The 20,558-nt window shown below is 47.3% G+C and overlaps 1 protein-coding gene across 4 annotated transcripts in view; it reads right to left on the bottom strand.

The window, feature by feature from the left end:
• Positions 1–20,558, bottom strand: part of eva1c (eva-1 homolog C (C. elegans)) — a 64,909-nt gene that overhangs the window by 31,850 nt on the left and 12,501 nt on the right. For all 4 annotated transcript variants that reach the window (XM_007906710.2, XM_007906708.2, XM_007906709.2 and 1 more), the window contains exons 2-4: positions 7,402–7,607; positions 5,221–5,344; positions 3,914–4,066 (exon numbers count right to left, since the gene is read on the bottom strand). In XM_007906710.2, coding sequence (XP_007904901.1) covers positions 3,914–4,066; positions 5,221–5,344; positions 7,402–7,607 — 483 coding nt within the window. The remainder of the gene's footprint in view (positions 1–3,913; positions 4,067–5,220; positions 5,345–7,401; positions 7,608–20,558) is intronic.

A 20,558-nucleotide genomic window follows, 5' to 3' on the forward strand; every position in this document is an offset into this window, starting at 1 on the left:
TCAGTACTCCAATTGATGGCACCATTGGTGACAGACAAGCCAACCTTGCTCGTTGTCAGGACTTGGAAATGCAGACTAGGGATTCTTCTCACTCAGCTCCTGTTAACTTTGCAAGCCAAAGCTGAAATGGGTAGGTTAGTTGGACATTAACATTGCTTTGGGACAGAGTTCCTCAGCATATTTGATCTACGAGAAATTCTATCATTCCACGGTTTCTTATTAAGGAATCTGTTAAGAAATACTACAAATTTGATCCCAATGTTTTATGCCTGCAAGCCGAAGCCCTAATGGTAAGGTGGTCCTAGATGGACAAGCAACAGGAACACTTGCCAGACAGTGAGATCAATGGAAGGCTATACAGTTTTGGTCCCCAAGCCTTGGCTCTTGCCAACCTGCGCCTAATACTTTCCGGAATTAGGTAAGCAGGATGTATCCCTCCAGGGAGAGAGAGCGCATCCCATTCCAACACTCTATCTCTGGGATTTCCATGTGTAGGTGGGATGCAGGGAATTCTCAGTTTGGTTTGGATCCTCTTAAGCACGGTGATGGATTTCCACATGTATCAGACACCCAGCTGATCCCCACCCACAAAAATAAAAAAAAAGGTAAATATACACCATGGAACCTGCCCAGCTAACACCTCCCTCCCCATCAGGGCTTTGGCTGGCCAGGATTAAGGATAGGTCTGCACCTCCCAATCACACAGCATTGATCAACCATCAACAGTGACTTGCTCACCTGCACAGGTTTGCTTTATAAGTCAGGTTAGCTCCAGGTAGACTCCATCTATCCCCCTTACCTCCACCAAAAACAAGATACGGTGGAATCTGCTTTTGCCAGACCTCGGCTAAATTGGACAAACTGTCCTGTCCTAATTCCTTTGTCTTCCTACCCCCTTTTAAATATGGTGGCTAATTCAGAAAAAAATCTGGTTAATCCAGACAAAATGCCTTGCCGATCGCCGCCGGGTCTATTCACTCTCTATGAGTGGCTCCAGGATGGAGATGGGAGGAGTCAAATTGCGATTGATTGACAGCAGACTCCAGCCATTCACAAACGGCTTCAGGTTGTCAATCAGTGGGGGGAGTGGGGGGGAGAAACGGGAAAGAAACCAGGGAGGGAATGGAAGGAGTCAAACCATGATTGATTGACAGATAGAGCCTCTTGTGAATTGGTGGTGTGTCATCCATTCACAAGCGGCTCCATGCTGTCAATCACCTCGGAGCAGCCTCTAATTGGTCCCCGTCCCATCCATTGGGAACGGCTATGGGTTGGAGGAGGCACCACCACCATAATGGTTAACCTTAGACGCCTCTTAAACCGGACAAAATGGCCAGCCCCGATGTGTCCGGCTTAACCGGCTTCCAATGAACCTTGAAATTGATATTACTTTTTAATCTCTCTCAGAATGGCATGGAGCAATAAGGCACAGAAAGAGGCCATTCGTCCCAACTGATGCGTGCCGGTGTTTACAGTGGGCCCTCTAGGATTCATTTAGTACCGAGGTGTCAGCCTGGCTCAGTGTGTGTCAGCCTGGCTCAGTTGGCAGCACTCTCGCCGCCGAGTCAGAAGGTTGTGGGTTCAAACCCCCGGGTCTCACGCTGGGTTTGAGCTCATGGCCTCAGCAGACACTGCAGCACAGTGTGTTTGCCTGCAAATACACATTCAATGCACTCGACAGGAAATCCTGTGAAACACTTTTGAGACATTTCGACAGCTTGATGAGTTGCTGTATCAATTGCAAAGGATTATCATTAATAGAAGGACAATAGTTAACCAATGGAGTTACCTAGGCTACCTACCAAGTATAAATGCTGTTAGCGACCGAGAAGGTCTGAAGAACAGGATTGTACTGCTGAGGGATTAGAATCCGAGCCAGCCAGTAGGTTAGGTTGTCTGAACCTTCCCTGGATACAGTGATGGTCTGTAGGAAAATACTTTGCTCTTTAGGGGTAAATCAAGCGGGCGTATTTTAGCACCTTTCGGAGTTTTAAAAAAAAAGGATTGGCTTTGTTTTTGCGGAAAAAATAGATGTTTAGTTTTAGTGTGTAAATTTCCCGAAAAGAATTAAGCTGCTTAGCACACAAACAGGAAAGGGGGGGAGGGGGGCCCTGGATAACCCTGGATTTCAATTAAGGCTTGAAATGACTCCCAAATACAGGCCAATTTGATAAAGTGCCAAACTAACCCAATTATATGGTATTGTACCACTCTAAATACTGTTGCTGTATTGAATGGGCTAGGCTGAAGCATTAGGGATAAAAGCCTAGTCAGACACACCAGGGACAGTGAGGCTGAAGACATGACTAGTTTGGGATAGGCTGGATCATGAAAACAGGCTCACAGAGAGCTCTATTCTTGACTCTTGGCAGCAAAGCCAGTTAACACTTAGCTCCCAAGTTGGTAGCGTTCGAGGACTCTGCAATGGGCAACATCAGCCCCCCCCACCCAGTGAACTAACTTAAGCTTGGGCTTCTGACACATCACCGTGCTTAAGAGTGTGTGTCAGACACCCGGCTGAGCCACAGAAGGTAAAGTGTGCTGATGACAGCATAGCCAGCCTGGCTCATCGGCAGGACCTGGAAGGGCAGACCAGTCACTGTGGGGGAAGGGAGTTATCCCACTCAGCTCCTGTTAACCCTGCAAGCCAAAGCTCTAACGGGTAGGGTGGTGCGAGCTGGACAAGCAGCGAGAAAGCTTGCCACACAGTGATACCGATGGCAAGCTATGAGGTTGTAGCTGGTTAGACTTCAGCAGTTACCCCAATGTACATTCTGGGACCTCAAGCCTTGGCTTTTGCCAACCTGCGCCTAATACTTTCCGGAATTAGGTAAGCAGGATGTGTCCCTCCAGGGAGAGAGGGAGAGAGTGCGGATTCCATTCCAACAATCCACCTCTGGGATTTCCGTGTGTAGGTGGGACGCCTGGAATTCTCAGCTTGGTTTGGATACTCTTAAGCAAGGTGATGGGTTTGCGCATGTGTCAGACATCCAGCTGACCAAAAAATAGGGGAAGTGAACCAATCCTTGTGCTAACTGGGTAGTTACCATACCCCCCCCCCCCCCCCCCTCCCAATTATTTCCCATGTGGTCCTTCTCCAAACCAAACCCATCTCACAGGAATACAGGAAACCCAGAACAGGAGGACACTGTTCAGCTTATCGAGCCTGTTCTCAACCAGTCTGGGCCAGAGGGCAAGGAGAGTGACCAATAAACCAACTAGTTAAATTCGTCCCATTTTATGTCAAGGATTTTTTGTAGGTTCTCTGCTACATTCTGATTTGGTTACAAAATGCACAGTCACTGCACTGTAAACCCTGTGAAGTGCTTGGAGACATCCACCCGAGGTGCAACGATTATTATTTGATCCCACACAGCTGACCTGTGTCAACAGGGCTTTACAGTTTCCTTCTGGCAGCCCCTAAGATTGCAATCTTAACTCAACAATTTTGTGGAGTCCTGTAGTATAGTGGTTAGAGCACTTGCCTCACAAAGTCAGAGGACCCGGGTTCACTTCCCAGGCAGGGTGAAACCTTAGGCAAGTTTCCATTCTCCACACTCTTCTGCTTACCCAGTTGTTAGTCGATTGGCGGATCGCTTTCCGGGGGTAATAAACCCTCAAAAAAAATGATTTGATCACTCAATCCACGGCTATTCGTAGGACACTGCTGGGCGAAATTGGCTGCCACGTTTAGCCCCAAAATACACAGCTAATTCACTTTACAGTATATCCTGTGAAGCGCTTTGAGACATCTCAACGATGTAAAAAGCCGTGATATCAATGCAACGGTGTTATTATTATTTTCCGCATTACGTAAGCCCCAGAATTCAGAGCTGACCTGCCGTCTCTTCCTCCATCAGCCTTTTTGTCAAACATTTCTGAAGCACAACTGTGTGACCTGTGCATGACTTACCTTGATTGGGCAGTTGAGGGTTGGATGGAGGACAGGCCTTATTCCCGTGCAGTATTCTGCCGTAGGTGGCAGAATAGACGTTAATCAGCGTGGAATTGCTGCAGCGAATCTTAAGCTCTCTGCCTTCACAAGCTACTTTGCTTTTGTACTCATCTGTGGGAAGAGGTACAGCTTTGAGTCTCCGTTAGAGAGCAAACTAAATGAAACTCTGTTTATTTAGGGATTTAGAACATACGTCAGGGCATTTTTGAAGGGATTTCACTGGTGGGGATTGAACGCAAAGCAGCAGCCAACAGCACACAACGGTGTCCCACAAACAGTCGTGGATCGAGTGACCAAATTATCATTATTATCATTTTTGTACTGCTTCTGTCAAAAGCCAGAGAATGAAGGATTAAGACCTTCTAAGGGGGATACGACCTTACTGTATAAAGTGATCAGAGTGAGACTGATCCAATTGATGCTTCTCAATAGGATTCTCCAGAACCAATCCCATTGCCCAACCTTCGGATGAAATGTTAAACTGAGGTCCCGTCTGCCTGTTCAGGTGGACGTTAAAGATCCCCTGGCACCAATCACAAAGAGAGGGAGGTTTCTCTCTCCCGGAGTCCTGGACAACAATCCCCCAGATAACACTGGTCAATCGCTTCGTTGCTGTCTATGGGACATTACTCTGCGCAAATTGTCTGCCGTGTGCACCCAGAGGATGCACAGTTCACTACACTTCACTGTAAATCCGGGGAAGCGCTTTGAGACATCTCCATGACATGATAAGGCGCTGTATCAAATTCAACGATTATTAGCATTACGAATCCCACAAAGCGCTTTGAGACGTCTCAACGACATGATAATAATAATAATCACCCTTGCATTTGATATAGCGCCTTATCATGTCTGCAAAACGTCTCACAGCTCTTTGATAAGGCGCTAAATCAAATGCGAGGATTATTGTGTAACATATTTTATATATGGCGTCCTCTCATAATGGGGCTGTCGGTTCATGAATGGACTCCAATGCGAAGGGAAACACGGTCGAAAAAACAGAATTAAATTGTGCTCCATGATTGACAACTTAATAATGGATATTTATTCCTCAGTTGTTCGAGTTGTTTATGGGACAAACTTTAGCGGATGAGTCACACAACTTAACCTCATGGAAAAATATGCGCTGGTTCGTCCCTATTGCATCAACCAGATAAGATTGATACCAGTTTCCTTTTCCACCCTCTCTGTGAGTAATTTGAACCCAAAGGTGGAGCCCACGGATGTTCATTCATTCATTCATCAACTGGGAAAGTATTACTTACTGGGTTTGCATTTATAGGAGACAAGGAGGTATTTGCTTGTGCCTGGACAGGGGTCAAGTCCAAAAACGCGTCTATTGACTAGCAGCTGGCAGGAATGATGGTCCTGGCATTCATCCAGTATTTTCTGGCAGGAACGAAAGTAAGAAGAAGTTTCAGAAGACATGGTTCAGGGACAAAGGGAAATGCCTGCTGGAACAAACTGCGCCAGTTAGTTTTAAATGGTGAAATAATACAAAGTCCTACACAGTCTGAATGGAATCGCACCAAACTTAATCAACCTCTCTTTACAATCCAAGAACAGCAAGCCCAATGGTTTGGCAATCGAATAGACGCAAGGTGGTTTGAGTTTGGCCACAAGGATTAAATGATTTGAACATCAATGTGACAGGCCTGCAATTGCTTGGGCAGATGCATAAGCAATTGGGAACCCGTTTCAAGAGGCTTTTTTGGAACGTGTTTCACATTTTGTGGGGCGTATATACAGGGCGAATCAGAAGTCCTTCCTCGTAGGTTTATATGGGATGTTCAAACTGCTATGACATGCAACTTTTACACATATCAACTCGGTGTCAAAAACTTTCACCAACCCGGTGAAAGACGTCTCCTGTAATAGCTGCACTCTCTCTACCAATGTTGTCTTTTTTTAAAAAAAAACATAAATACTAATTTAGAAACTCTATGAGTAAGGACTTCTGATTCAGCCGGTGTAAGATAGCAGTAAGATGTCTCAAATATAGTGCAAAGTGAATTGACTGTACGCTTTGTAAACAACTGTCCCACAAACAGTCAAGGATTGAGTGACCAAATTATTATTGTTTTATCTTTTTCTTAAGGTGTTATTACCCCCGGAAAAGCGATTCGCCAATCGACTAACAACCGGGTTCCTACTTATCACTGGGTAAACAGAGGCGTGTGGAGTAAGGAAACTCATCTACTTTTAGACCCGTCCGTGAATTGAACCTCTCGCTTGCGATGCAAGTGCTCTCGCCAATACGCTAAAGGACTCTTATGATATCCCACAAGTCTTATAATGCATTCAGCTGGGTACAATAGCTCAGTGGACACGTCGGAAGCAAAATACTAATTTGTGGTCAACTTCCAAATCGTCAGGTCGCTGCTGTGTATCCAATAACCCCCCCCCACCATCCCCTTCCACCCTCCACCCCCACCCCCAGGTAATATCTGTATGTAGTCAATGTATGTAGCTGATACAGTCTGTGTGCATTGTCCAAGCTATCGTCATTTGGACTGAATGTTAAACCAAGGTCCCAGTTGCCTGCTCAAGTGAACATTAAAGATACATTAAAGATTTCTCTCTCCCGGTGTCCTCGCCAGCGGTCCCTCAAATAAAATTGGTCATGGCTGTTTGTGGGGCACGGCTGTGTGCAAATTGGCTGCTGTGCGCACCTACAAGATGCACAGTCACTGCACTTGACAGTGTATCTTCCTGATGTGAAAGACGTTGCATCAACTGAAAGGATAATCATTCAGCAAGGTGCTGGGGGTTGGGAACAGGAGGGCAGGGAGGGTCGAAGAGGAGGGTCTCGAGCCGGGCCTCGAAGGAGACAAGGGAGGGGACGAGGTGAAGGGGCTGTGGGGTGGAATTCCAAAGGGCGGGGGCACAAAATACCTTGCTTTCATTATTTCAATAAAAATATTACATGGTTCCACGTCAGATAATCAGATTAATTTCACTTACACCGAACTCAGCATTACCACAACTTTGGAATATAACTGCACAGATCTAAAATGCTTCACCCCGCATAACAACAACAGCTTGCACTTATAGAGCGGCCCTAACACAGGGTAGCATCCCAGAGCACTTGACAGTAATGGAGCACGACACTGAGCCAGGGGGAGGGGGGAGATGATTGTAGGAACGATCGAAGAGGAAGGCCTCCAGGCGCAACCCGATGATGGCGAAGGAAGGGACAAGGCGGAGGGATAAAGGAAGAGTGTTGCTGAGTTTTGGGGCGTATTGGCTGAAAGTGCGGACGTCGGTGGTGGAGCGGTGGGGATGAGGGACATGCGGGAGGCTGGAGCTAATCGAGTGGAGGGCAGCGGGTAGTGAGTTGGGGGAGTAAGCAGGTTAGAGATACCAGGGGCAGGAAGGGATTTGAAGATGAGTGCATTATTGTTAGGAACAGCAGCACGTTATCTGACACTGAGTTCTTGCCATACCTGTAGGGTGGTAGGCGCGGAGCAGTTCATGTTCTCTTCCCCCGTGTCCGTGGGGCGTAAACTGGGGCACAGCTGGGAGCTCGGCACCTCACGCCCGTAGAAGGCTGACTGTACGCTCAGTGTCGTGCCTCGGGGGCAAATCAGCTTGAGGTGACCACCATCACAGGCGTGCTCCGTGTGGTTACGTAAAACTTTGGACAGGTAGCCTAGCGGAAGAACGAAACACCAGTAAAGTACAGATTGTGTTTCTCTCCCTTTTTATTTTTCCCCACCCACCCCGAAAGCTATTTCAGGGCCAACTGAGCGTAAAATAGCTAGATTATCCCTTACGTGTTATTGATGAAATTATATGTCCGCGCTCTCTGCTCAGCGGGCTCCGGCCTGCTCCACGTCCCCCCGCCCGGCCCGCTCTACCATCGGCGGTCGGGCCTTCAGCCTCTCCGCCCCCACCCTTTGCAACTCCATCCCACGGTCCCTTCGCCTCGCTCCCTCTTAGCCTCCTTCAAAACACGTCTCAATACCCTCCTCTTCGACCGCACTTGCGGTCACCCTTCGAACCCCACCCTCCCTCATCCCAACCCCCCCACTCAGCTCGGATCCAAATCCCTGACTGTTCAGTGCCTTGGAACATCCTGTCGACGTGAATGGTGCTGTGTAAATGTAATTTGTTGTGTAATATGGAACGCATTTCCCACGGTGCTGATAATTAAGGCTTAATATATATATATGGATAGTGTGTGTAGTACAGTGTTGTATGGCATTACCAATTCCTTTGTTCAGCAATAATTTGCCTGGAAGTATGTTCGCGGAGCTATCAGGTACCGAGGCAATCACATACAGTACGTCTTTTCATTCATTCATCCTTTCATCTGCATTGCCATCAAGTGAAGTCATACGCTTTGTCCCCGGGGCAGGAGCTGGATTTGCTTTGCTTACAGTATATCTTTGATACTGTAGCTTTTTTATATACTGTATATAAAAGTGTAACACTGTACTCGCTGTTGAGGCATGGGAATGAAGAGTAAATCCTCTCGTTTGTGCCTGAGCCGGCAACTTGTAAACACTGCTGCAAGGTACAGACAAAGCGCTTCTAATGTTCCGTGTAAAAGCTGAGGTATCTCATGCCTTAAAATGTTCAATATATCTGGGACTGAAAGGTTCACCCATCACCTCGCATGCGAGAGGACCTAGGTTTGATTCCCGGGCAGGGCAAAACATTAGACAAGTTTCCATACTCCACAAGCCTCTGCTTACCAAGCGGTAAATAGAAACGCAGCTGTCAGTCGATTCGAGGATCACTTTCCCGTTGTGTGTGGGACACGGCTGTGCACATCTGGCTGCGAGTTTCTCCCACAAAATACACAGTCACTCCACTTTACAGTATATCCTGTGACGCGCTTTGAGACGTTTAAATGATGTGATAAGGCGCTATATCAAATACAAAATTATTATTATCTTTGTCACTCTCCTCTGCACTGCCTCCGACTTTCCCCCATACTCGGGTCCTGATCCAACTGTCCAGCGCCTTGGGATGTCCTCCCGACGTGAAAGGCGCTCTATAAATGGAATCTTCTTGTTGTTGTTGCCTCCGACAATCAATATACACCGTCTTAAAGCAGACTTCGCCTTTTATGTATTAGGCATTCTAACACGTTATTTCTTGGTGACCGTGCGCAGTATGTTTCCAAACCTGGCATATTTTTTTAAAAGAAAACATATAGCTCCATTGCTTTGCCCCATCTCCGTCTTAGAAGAATGTGCTGATAAATTCTAATAAAGCAAAACTAACATTTGCACATCCACAAATACAAACTCATCGAGGGGTTGACTGATCAACAATCGGGAGGAGTAAACCACTTCAAAGCAAAGTTCAATTTGTGTGTCACCACTGGAAAATACCTGGCTATCAAAGCATCAACGATATTACAATGGATCATGATCAAAGCGAGTTAAGCTATCTGATGAAATCATCCAGAGGCCCTCCTGCTTGACGCACTGCCGTGAGGATACAGATGGGCGCGCGGAAATAACAAGGCAGGTTCGTGGTGTGTGAAGCTGAATCAAAACACACGTGAAAGGATCAAAGAGGAGAGATTTCCCATGGTTCATACGTGGGATCAAATTGGGGGGAAAAGCTGTAATTCCAGGAATTGTTTGGACAATAACATCAGGTTTTAAATTCTGGTTTCCCACCTTTTGATTTCATTGTGCAATCAAACACTCCTTCTTTTTGGGTAGATGGAATGTATCTTGGGAGCACTGGGATTAACGTTTGTCCTTGTGATAAATATCATAAGTTAACAGATGCCCAAATTTAATAATAATAATAATAATCATCATCATCCTTGCATTCGATACAGTGCCTTATTGAGTTGTCGAGACGTCCCAAAGCCCTTCGCTGCAGATACTACACAGTGTTGTGATTGCGTGTATTTTGTGGGTGAGACACAGCAGCCGACATGCACTCAGCAGTGTCCCACAAACAGCCCTGGATTGAGCGACCAAATTCATATTTTTTTTGTCATTTTAGTTTTTTGGAGGGATTATTACCCCCAGCAAAGCGATCTGCCAATCGACTACCAACCGGGTTCCTACTTACTGCGAGATAAACAGAGGCATGTGTGTGTGTGGAGTAAGGAAACTTGCCCGACGTATCACCCTGCCCGGGAATCGAACCCAGGTCCTCTCGCTTGCGAGGTGAGCGCTCTAACCAATATGCTGCAGGACTCCACTAAGTCCTGGAGACTGTTAGCCAGCAGGAATTGTATAACTGCGCTGTTTAAATAAACCATATCCTTATTTCCTTCCTGTGCCATTTTCCCAGACAGTGCAAGGCACTTACGGTGGGGGCGGAGGTGGGGGGAAGTTCCACTCACTCACTCGGCTTCCTCCCTTTCCCTCTATCCCCCACAACCCCTTTCGCTCCGCAAAACAAACCAGTGCAGAGATCCCGAGTAACACACTTGACAGACGGATAATGTTTTTCAATCATTCCCATGGTAGAAAGAATCACTGAGATGCGAGGCCAGCATTGTAATGAATGTGTTATTATACTGCACCCTATGGGTACGTACCCACCATAATTAATTGTACATCTGGAACACAGCCAGGAGATCAGGCATTGAGACTGGATTCGGGGGATGTATCAAACGTCCACAATTTATTTCTCTTTTTTTTCCCCCCCTTCTCAGTTTCTTTCGCTCCCCTCTCTCACCGTTTCCTCCTCGGTGCCCTGTTTCTACACCTTGCTGTCACCACCCTGGAGGTGGCATCCTCTGTTCACATAATATGGCAATAAAGGACGATGAATGTTTGCATTTTACGCAGCGCCATTCACGTCGGGAGGATGTCTCAAAGCATTTCGCAGGATTCACTGTAATGTGTGGCGACAACAACAACAACAAATGACATTCGTACAGTGCCTTTCACGTCGGGAGGACATCCCAAGGCCCTGGACAGTTAGGGATTTGGATCCGAGCTGGGGGGTGTTGGGATCGAGCAAGCGGAGGGTGCGGGGGTAGGAGGGTGGCTGATGGAACGGTCCAAGAGGATGTTCTTCAGACGTGCCTTGAAGGAGGTAGGGGAGGAAGCTAGGCAAAGTGACTGTGGGATGGAGTTCTAAAGGGTAGGGGGTGCAGAGAGACTGAAGGCCAGCCCGCCGATGGTGGGGCTGGACGAAAGAAGCCCGAGATCCATCCAGTTCGCCTTGAACATGCACATGTGTCCCAAACTATATCCTCTACCCCACCGTATTATTACCCAATTTGCATTGGAAAGAATCAACATTTTCTGCTTCCACCATCTCCCAGGGGAGCCTGTTCCATACGTTCGAACTTCCCAAACCCACCCCCCCCCCCCCCCAACCTCACCCCGCTTCAATCGCAGGCCGTGTCCTCTGGTCCTTCTATTCTTGACCGGATAAAACAGCTTGCAGTTTAACGCTGCCATTCCCTGGCGCTCGTTAACATTTAGCACTGCGATGACTATTACCAGCAGAAACCGACACCGTGAGGATCCTGCCCAGCCTCTTGGGCGAAATGTTTGAGAGCTGTAGCGAGTGGAAGAATTCCCCTGCACCGAGGGAACCGAGTCAGTCCCTTGTTTTGTTTTGTCTGCGACTCAGAAAGGGGGGGCGCCTTGCGGGAAGGATTGCCACTGAATTTGGATCACCGTTATCGGCTGTCATCTCACTCGAAACCGTTTGGTAAAATTACAACCCTGTTTGGCAGCCCAGGTGCATTCAGAGCACGAGCGGGAAACAAGAGCCATTAAGTCTTTTCTCATGCATGAGCCCAGACAGCTATCCAAACAAGTGGCCTTACACTGGCTGCAGGCCACACGGGGCCTCTCCTGTAACTTTCTCCTTCCCGCTGTGGCCCAGCTCCAGTCAGTTTTCCCTCCTGCTTCGTTCTCTGATCACACTCCCCGCTATCCTGCCCGCTACGTTCGCCCACAAAGCATACAGTCAATCCACATTACAGTATGCTTCCGTGAAGCGCTTTCAGCCGCCCCGAAGGCGTGATATGACGCTGTATCGAATGCAAGGATTGTTATTATTCTTATATCACTTCACGTGACTGAAATGGGATTGAGAGCTGGTGAAGCTGGTTCCCGAAGGCCCCTCAACTCACTAGCAATCCTCCTTTCAGACTACCCGCCCTACCATCTTCCCAATAAAGCCTCCATCCACCGCCTTGGGACGTCCTCCCTTCAGTGAAAGGCCCCAAACAAATGTCATTTACCTAACATCTTACCAACCTTCGACCTCGCTCCGCTCGGAGGGCTCTGGCCTGCTCCATGTCCCCCGACCTGCCCGCCCCACCATCGGCGGTCAGGCCTTCGGCCATTTTGCCCCCACCCGCTGGAATGCTATCTCAGAGCCCCCCTCCACCTCACCCCCCTCCCTCACCTTCTTCAAGGCCTGTCTCAAAATCTTTCCTTTTGAGCGCACATTCAGTCATACCTCCCGCCCACCACCCCACCAATCTTGATTCCAACCCCACCCACCCCACCCACCGCTTGGGTGCAAACCTGTGACTGTCCAGTGCCTTGGGATATCATCCTGACATGAAAGGCGCTGTAGAAATGCAATTTGTTGTTGTTGTGGTCTCCTTGTATCATGGCTCTCCTGCAGATTGGTACAGCTGGCCTCCTGGTGCTAACAAGCCTGCACCCAAAGCTAAAATAATACTCATAATAATAATAATAATAATCCTTGCATTTGATATAGCGCTTTTCACGTCGGGAGGACATCCCAATGCGCTTCACAAAACACACTGTAAAGTGAATTGACTGTATATTTGTGGGCGAACGCGGCAGCCAATTGCGCACAGCAATGTCCCACAAACAGTTGTAGATTGAAAATGACCAATTTATTATTGTTTTTGGTTTTGGAGGGATTATTATTAGGCTCTGTGTGGAGTAAGGAAACTTGCCCAAGGTTTTGCCCTCTGCCTGGAATTGAACTCAGGTCTCTCGCTTGCAAAGCGAGTGCTCTAACCACTGAGCTACAGGACTCCACAAGAATAATAATAATAATAATCCTTGCATTTGATACAGCGCCTTATCACATCTTCGAGACACATTACACATGTACTGCAAAGTGCAACGACTGTATGTTTTGCGGGCGAAACGCGATAGGCAATGGCGCACGGCAGTGTCCCGCAATACGTCGGGAGGATGTCCCAAAGCGCTGAAGAGTCAGGTGTCGGGACCCGAGCATGCGTGAGGGATGGTGTAGGGGTGAGGGAAGGCAGAGAGGTGGGAGGGAGACCAAAGGCACGTTCGAAGAGAAAGGTCTTGAGACCGACCTTGAAGGAGGCGAGGGAGGAAGCGATGTGAAGGGACCGTGGGATGGAGTTCCAGAGTGCGGGGGCAGAGAGGCTGAAAGCCCGGCCACCGAAGGTAGGACGGGTTGGGGGGGAGACATGGAGCAGCCTTGATCTATTTGCCTTTTCAGTTGCTTTCTGATTTATTCAGACTGACTGATGCGTTTGGGCAAACTGCACTGCTGCAATGCTTTGCTCTTCCTAGAGGGTACAGAGGGTCCTCTGTCTTCCCTCCCTCCTGTAACTTCCACAGAATTTCAGAACCCAAACTCAGGGTCACTTCACCACTTACTCCGAGGCACTGCCCCGCCTGAGTGAAGAGCGCTGTATAGATGCAAGTCGTTGTCGTCGATCCATGGCTCACTTTGTATCACTCTCGCCTCCGCGTCAGCAGGTTGTACGTTCGATCCCCTACGTCGGGACTTTGAGGTCTAGGCTGACACCCCAACGCTGCACTGTATTGTCGGAGGTGCGGTCCTTCAATGAGTCGTTAAACTCTTTGCCTGTTCAAGTGGAGGTTGAGTATCCCATGGCGCTATTCAAAAAGGGAAGAGAGTTTCTCCCAGTGTCCTGGCCACCAATTCACCCCATTCACTTCATGGCTGTTTGTGGGACATTGCAGTGCCCAAATGGACATTGTGGGACATCACAGATGCTTTGCAGGTTCATGTCTTGTGTCGGAACTTGAGCCACTAATTACACAGTCACTACACATTACAATTTATACTTTGAAGCCTTTGGGCACATCCTCCCGATATATCAAATGTAAGTTTTATTACAACGATGATGATAAGAATCCTTACCTTTGATATAGTGCCTTGAGCACTCTGAGTCGCTACCCTGCGTGGAGGGCGCTATTTAAGTGCAAATTGCTGTTGTTGCCTTATCACATTGTTGAGATGTCTCAAAGTGTTTCACGGGAATATATTGTAAGTGACTGTGTATTTTGTGGGCAAAACACAGCAGCCAATTGCACACAGCAGTGTCTCACAAACAGGGGTGGGTTCAGGGACTATATATTCTTTTACATTTTTATTACCCCCGGAAAGCGATCGCCAATCGACTAACAACTGGATTCCTACTCACTGCGAGGTGAACAAGAGGCGTGTGGCATATGGAAACTGGTCTAAGGTTTCGCTCCGCCTGGGAATCAAACCAGGGTCCTCTCGCTTGCAAGCCGAATGCGCTAACCACTACGCTATTATTAATAATAATAATAAGGAATATGATGTAGAGTCCTGAGGCTCAGTGGTTAGAGCACTCGCTTTGCAAGCGAAAGACCTGAGTTCAATTCCCGGCAGAGGGCGAAACCTTGGGCAAGTTTCCTTACTCCACACAGAGCCTAATAATAATCCCTCCAAAACCAAATACAATAATAAATTGGTCATTTTCAATCTACAACTGTTTGAGGGACATTGCTGTGCGCAATTGGCTGCTGCGTTCGCCCACAAATATACAGTCAATTCACTTTACAGTGTGTTCTGTGAAGCGCTTTGGGACGTCCTCCCGACGTGAAAAGCGCTATATCAAATGCAAGGATTATTATTATTATCTCGAATAATACGTGTTATAAGGTGGAGTCCTGTAGCTCAGTGGTTAGAGCACTCGCCTCGCAAGCGGGAGACCTGGGTTCAATTCTCAGCAGGGCGAAACCTTGGTCAAGTTTCCTTACTCCATATGCCTGATAATAATCCCTCAAGAAAAAAATAATAAAATAATAAATTGGTAACTCAATCTACAAGCGTTTGTGGAACGCTGCTGTGCACAATTGGCTGCCGTGTTTTGCCCACAATTATACAGTTGATTCACTTTACAGTATATTCTGTGAAGCGCTTTGATACGTCTCGAAGACGTGAAAATGCAAGCATTATTATTATATTAACTGCAACAACAACAACAACAAACTGACATTTCTAGAGCGCCTTTCACGTCGGGAGGACATCCCAAAGCGCTGAACAGTCAGGTGTCGGGGGCCCGAGCATGGGGGAGGGGTAGTGCAGGGGTGAGGGAAGGCAGAGAGGTGGGAGGGCGACCAAAGGCATGGTCGAAGAGAAGGGTCTTGAGACCGGCCTTGAAGGAGGCGAGGGAGGAAGCGAGGCCAAGGTTACCGTGGGATGGAGTTCCAGAGTGTGGGGGCAGAGAGGCTGAAAGCCCGGGCACCAATGGTAGGGCGGGTTGGGCGGGAGACATGGAGAGGGCCGGAGTCTGATGAACGGAGGGAGCGGGCAGGTTGGTAGGGAGTCAGCAGGTCAGAGAGGTAGGAGGGGGCAAGACCATGGATGGCCTTAAAGCTGAGGACGAGGATCTTGAACTCGATCCTCTGGGGGATGGGGAGCCAGTGGAGTCGGGCGAGGGTGGGAGTGATGGGGTCACAGAGCCTGGTGCGTGAGAATACACGAGCTGCAGCTTTTTGGATGATCTGCAACTTGTGAAAGGAAGGGTTGGGAAGGCCGATGAGGAGGGAATTTCCGTAATTGAGCCTTGAGGTGACAAATGCGTGGGTGAGGGTTTCGGCAGCCTGAGGGGTGAGGCAGTGGCGGAGTCTGGCAATGTTGCGGAGGTGGTGGTAGGCAGTGCCGGTCATGGCGCGGATGTGAGGGAGAAAGGACAGTTCAGGGTCAAACAAAACACCCAGGTTCCTGACTGCCTTAGAGAGGTTGAGTGTGCAGCCGTGGAGGCTGATGCTGCCGGCGCCTGAGGTGCGGAGGTGCTGACGGGAGCCAATCGGGAGAGCCTCGGTCATGCTGATGTTGAGTTGGAGAAAGTTGTCCCTCGTCCAGGACTTGATGTCAGACAGGCAGTCGGTCAGGACGCCAGTCGTCCTGGAGTTCAGGGTGGAGGCAGAGAGATAGAGTTGGGTGTCATCCGCATACATGTGGAAATTTACCCCATGTCTGCGGATGACGTCACCAAGGGGGAGCATGTAGAGGGTGAAGAGGAGGGGACCAAGGACAGAGCCCTGAGGAACACTGCACTGAACAGTGCGGGGGTTGGAGGAGAAGCCGTTTGCCGCGACAAAGTGGAGCCACAGTGTGAGAGGTAGGACCTGAACCAGTCAAGGACAGAACCTTGAAGGTTGAGGTGGAAGGAGAGGTGGTGGAGGAGGATGGTGTGGTCCACGGTGAGGTCAAAGGAGGACGAGGAGGCAGAGGGAGCCCTGGTCACACACGGTCAGGATGTCGTTTGTGACCTTGACCAGAGCAGTTTCTGTGGGCAGCACGGAAACCCGATTGGAGGAGTTCATGGAGATTATTATTATTATTATTATGATTATTGTATCAGCAGCGTGCATTTGGGTTTCAAACCACATTTTTCAAGCTGGCTCTCAACCAAGTCTAGATAATCCAGTCAGGAGAACTCAGATTCCTGTCCTAGAAAAATCTGGTTTGCCCGACCGGTCACATTCTCTTGAAACTCGATGAAGGCAAAACACAAATGATACAACAGTTACCTATTGACTGCAACTCTGGTTGAACCAAGTAGAAATGAGGATAAATATAGCAACTCAATGCAGTCACAAAAGTAACGTTTACAAACGTTATCAGATACTGTACTTGCATGAATTTCCTGGTACTGTATCGTCAATTCTATTCTTCCATCCTCTCCTCTCCTGCCAATGGAGATACAGTTCAACAGATAATAATAATCCTTGCGTAACAAATAAATAATAACATTTTGGGGCAAGTTCCTTACTCCACACACCCCTGTTTACTTAGCAGTAACCCGGTTGTTGGTCGATTGGCCGATCGTTCTCCAGGGGTAATAATCCCTCCAAAAAAACCAATAAGAAATTGGTCACTCAATCCACAATTGTTTATGCGGCACTGCTGTGCGCAATTGGCTGCCGGGTTTCGCCCACACTTTACAGTGTACTCTTCAAAGCGCTTTGAGACAGTTTAACAAAGTGATAATGCTCTTGTCGATCAGTCAGGACAAGGCAAATATACTGAGGCAAGCACAAATTTATCTCAGCTCCGGGGATGTGCACAAGGTATTCGTTTTAAGGCTGTACTGCAAAGAACATAATCAAGACTATTGTGGTGCAGATTAGCTCCCCTGTAACTGGAGAGCTCAATAATAGTTTGGTGTGGATGTGCATTACATCTGGCGTCCTGCAGAGTAGCGGTTGGAGCACTCGCCTGGCAAGCGAGAGGACCTAGGTTCAATTCCTGGGCAGGTTGGGCAAGTTTCCTTACGTCACACCTCTCTGTTTACCCAGCAGTATTTAGGAACTCGGTTGTTAGTCGATTGACGGATCGTTTTTCCGGGGGTAATAATCTCTTTATACAAAAAATATTTGGTCATTTAATCGACGACTGTTCGTGGGAAACTGCTGTGTGCAATTGGCTGCCGGGTTTCGCCCACAAAATATAGTCAATTCGATTTACAGTATATTCTGTGAAGTGCTTTGAGACAACTCGAAGATGTGCTAATTCACTTATCAAATGCAAGCATTATTATTATTATTGATTATTATTGCACATCATTTCAGCAGTACCGTTTGGCAAAAGCCATCCTTAACTGGAAAGCCATTCTTAACTTGTACCATGCCTGGTGTATGTTCCAGTTTACTGGTCGGAGGGTTAAGGTTAAGGTAAAACACGTACAATTTTTGGAAGTCAAAGTAATTCTCATTTGTAAACTAATTGTAAATTTGTGGAGAGTGTAGCGTATTGGTTAGGGCACTCGCCTCGCAAGTGAGAGGATCCGGGTTTAATTCCCTGCAGGGCAAAACCTTAGGCAAATTTCCTTACTCCACATGCCTCTGTTTACCAAGCAGTACCTCTGCTTTCCAGGAGTAATAATCCCTTCAAAAATAAAAATAAAAATCTCTGATTGCTGTGCAGAATTGGCTGCCGTGTTTCGCCCGCAAAACATACAGTAAATTCACTTTTACATATATTCTGTGAAGCGCTTTGAGACGTCTCAATGACATGATGAGGTGCTATATCAAACGCAAGGATTATTATTATTATTAATTACCAAACGCTTCATTCCAACAGTTTAGTCACCACGTTTCAAAGGATATAAAGTCATTCGATAATGCCGAAATAATGCCGTTGTGTGCAAATGGACGGCCGTTTTGAATGAACGTTTTGTTAAAATTGCACAAATCCTTGTTAGGCAGATGCGCGAAAGGGTCTGAAATCCAGTCAGCGTTAATCCATTGCACCTTAAGTTCTCAGGACTCGAGACTAAGTCTCCAAACATCCTTTACTCCTATCCTCTCAAACAAGAAGACACTTTATTCACAACAGCTGTCTTGTTTTGGCGGAGGTTTCGAAATTCTTGACTGAAACTGACACTGATTTATAATGGATTATCAGGTCTAGTTACCGATAGTTACAATCTGTGAACATCTGCAGATTTATTACCGAGGCTAACAGCAGCTCTTACCCCGAGAGCAACACACAGTTCTTTGCGGTTCCTTGGAAGCAAGACAACACTTTTCGTATTTCAACACAAAAGGATTTGGATTTGCATATAACATTTGCGTATATAACATAAGGATTTGCAAGACAAAAGAAGGCCAAGGTCCATCCAGTTTGCCTGGCATGTCATGTCGCAAACTATATACTGTTCTGATCTCAGTTGGGGCGATGGCCGGTAGTGGTGGAGGGTGGGGTGGGAGGGGGCGGGAGAGAGCCAACAGGAGGTAGAGGCTTAGTTTGGGGGAGGGGGAGAATGAACGGGAGTTGGGTGGGGTGGGGGGGCAGTACATGGTCCCTAGTGTAGTGGTTAGACCACTTGCACTTGCAAGTGAGAGGCCCTGGGTTTGATTCCCGGGCAGAGCAAAACCTTAAGCAAGTTTCCTTACTCCGCACTCCTCTGTCTACCTAACAATACAGTTGTTAGTCGATTGGTGGATCGTTTTTCCAGATAATCCCTCAAAATATAATGATACTAATAATTTGGTCGCTCAATGCACGACTGTTTGTGGGACACTGCTGGGCGCAAGTGGCTGCCGCGTTTCACCCACAAACTATACCGTCAATTAACTTTACAATATATTCTGTGAAGCGCTTTGATGCATCTCGATTATTATTATTATTAATATCATTATTATAATATTATTAAGGAAATACTTCCTAGCATCTGTCCTGAAATTCACAAACCAGAACCCGTGTCCTCTTGTCCTATTGCCTTGGCAAAGCTGAAAGCATTTTTCTGGATTTATTTTCTCTGGGCCATTTAAGAGGATCGCATATTTACTTCTACAAAGACTCTTCTGAGATGATCAGATCCAGCGCCTTGGAGCATCCTCCCGACATGAAAAGCACTCTACAAATGTAATTTGTTGTTGTTGTCGATGAGCCTTGCATTTGGTATAGTCAACGAAACGTCACAAAGTGCTTCACAGAGTTTCACCGTAAAGGGGCAGTGACTGCACAATTGTAGACGAATCGCTTTTGAAAGCTGGAGAGCCCATGTATGCCTCGTCATTCCTCGCACCCGATCTCTCCAACCTCTTTTGTTGGCACACTGACACTCCTCTGCAAAGCTGCCTTTTAAATTTCTGACAAAGAGTAACTTGGTTAAAATCTAAACTGCGCAGATCCTGTTTAAACGTGGATCACAGCCTATCGTGTCAGTATGACTTTTTGGTGAATGGTGGAGTATAGCAAACAGAAATCTAAGTGATTGATGAGCACGTGGAGACCTACACTGTGAGATTATTCTTTGGAGTCCTGTAGTTTCGTAGTTAGAGCACTCGCCTGGCACGGGGGCGGACCTGGGTTCAATTCCCGGGCAGGGGGAAACCCAAGGCAAGTTTCATCGCTCCACACGTCTCTGTTTACCAAGTGGTAAGTAGGAACCCGGTTGTTAGTCGATTGGCGGATCGCTTTTCTGGGGGTAGTAAACTCTTCAAAAAAATAAATAATGCAGAACAATAATAATTTGGTCACTCAATCCACGACTGTTTGTGGGATACTGCTGTGAGCAATTGGTTGCCCCGTTTTGCCCACAAAACATAGTCAATTCATTTTACAGTATATTCTGCGAAGCGCTTTGAGACGTCTCAGCGACACGATAAGGCGATATATCAAACGCAAGGATTATTATTATTATTTTTTGCTTTCGTATTTTTAGCGGAGATTCTGTCACATCTCCGGAGTCAGTGCCGAGGATATTCGTTTAATGCTTAACGAGGGTTTGCCACGAATGCACATTTGGGAGCAGGATCATTCGGAGAAATGGAAAAACTCGCTGCAGGAACAGAACTTTGAGATATGATTGTCTACAGTAACAAACACACAATCACACCAGGATGCAGGAATGTGCTTTGGGCACCATAAATGTGTCAAAATGATAAGTCTGTCAACGAAA

This window comes from Callorhinchus milii, unplaced genomic scaffold (genome assembly GCF_018977255.1).
Source record: "Callorhinchus milii isolate IMCB2004 unplaced genomic scaffold, IMCB_Cmil_1.0 Scaffold4, whole genome shotgun sequence".
NCBI lineage: Eukaryota > Metazoa > Chordata > Chondrichthyes > Chimaeriformes > Callorhinchidae > Callorhinchus > Callorhinchus milii.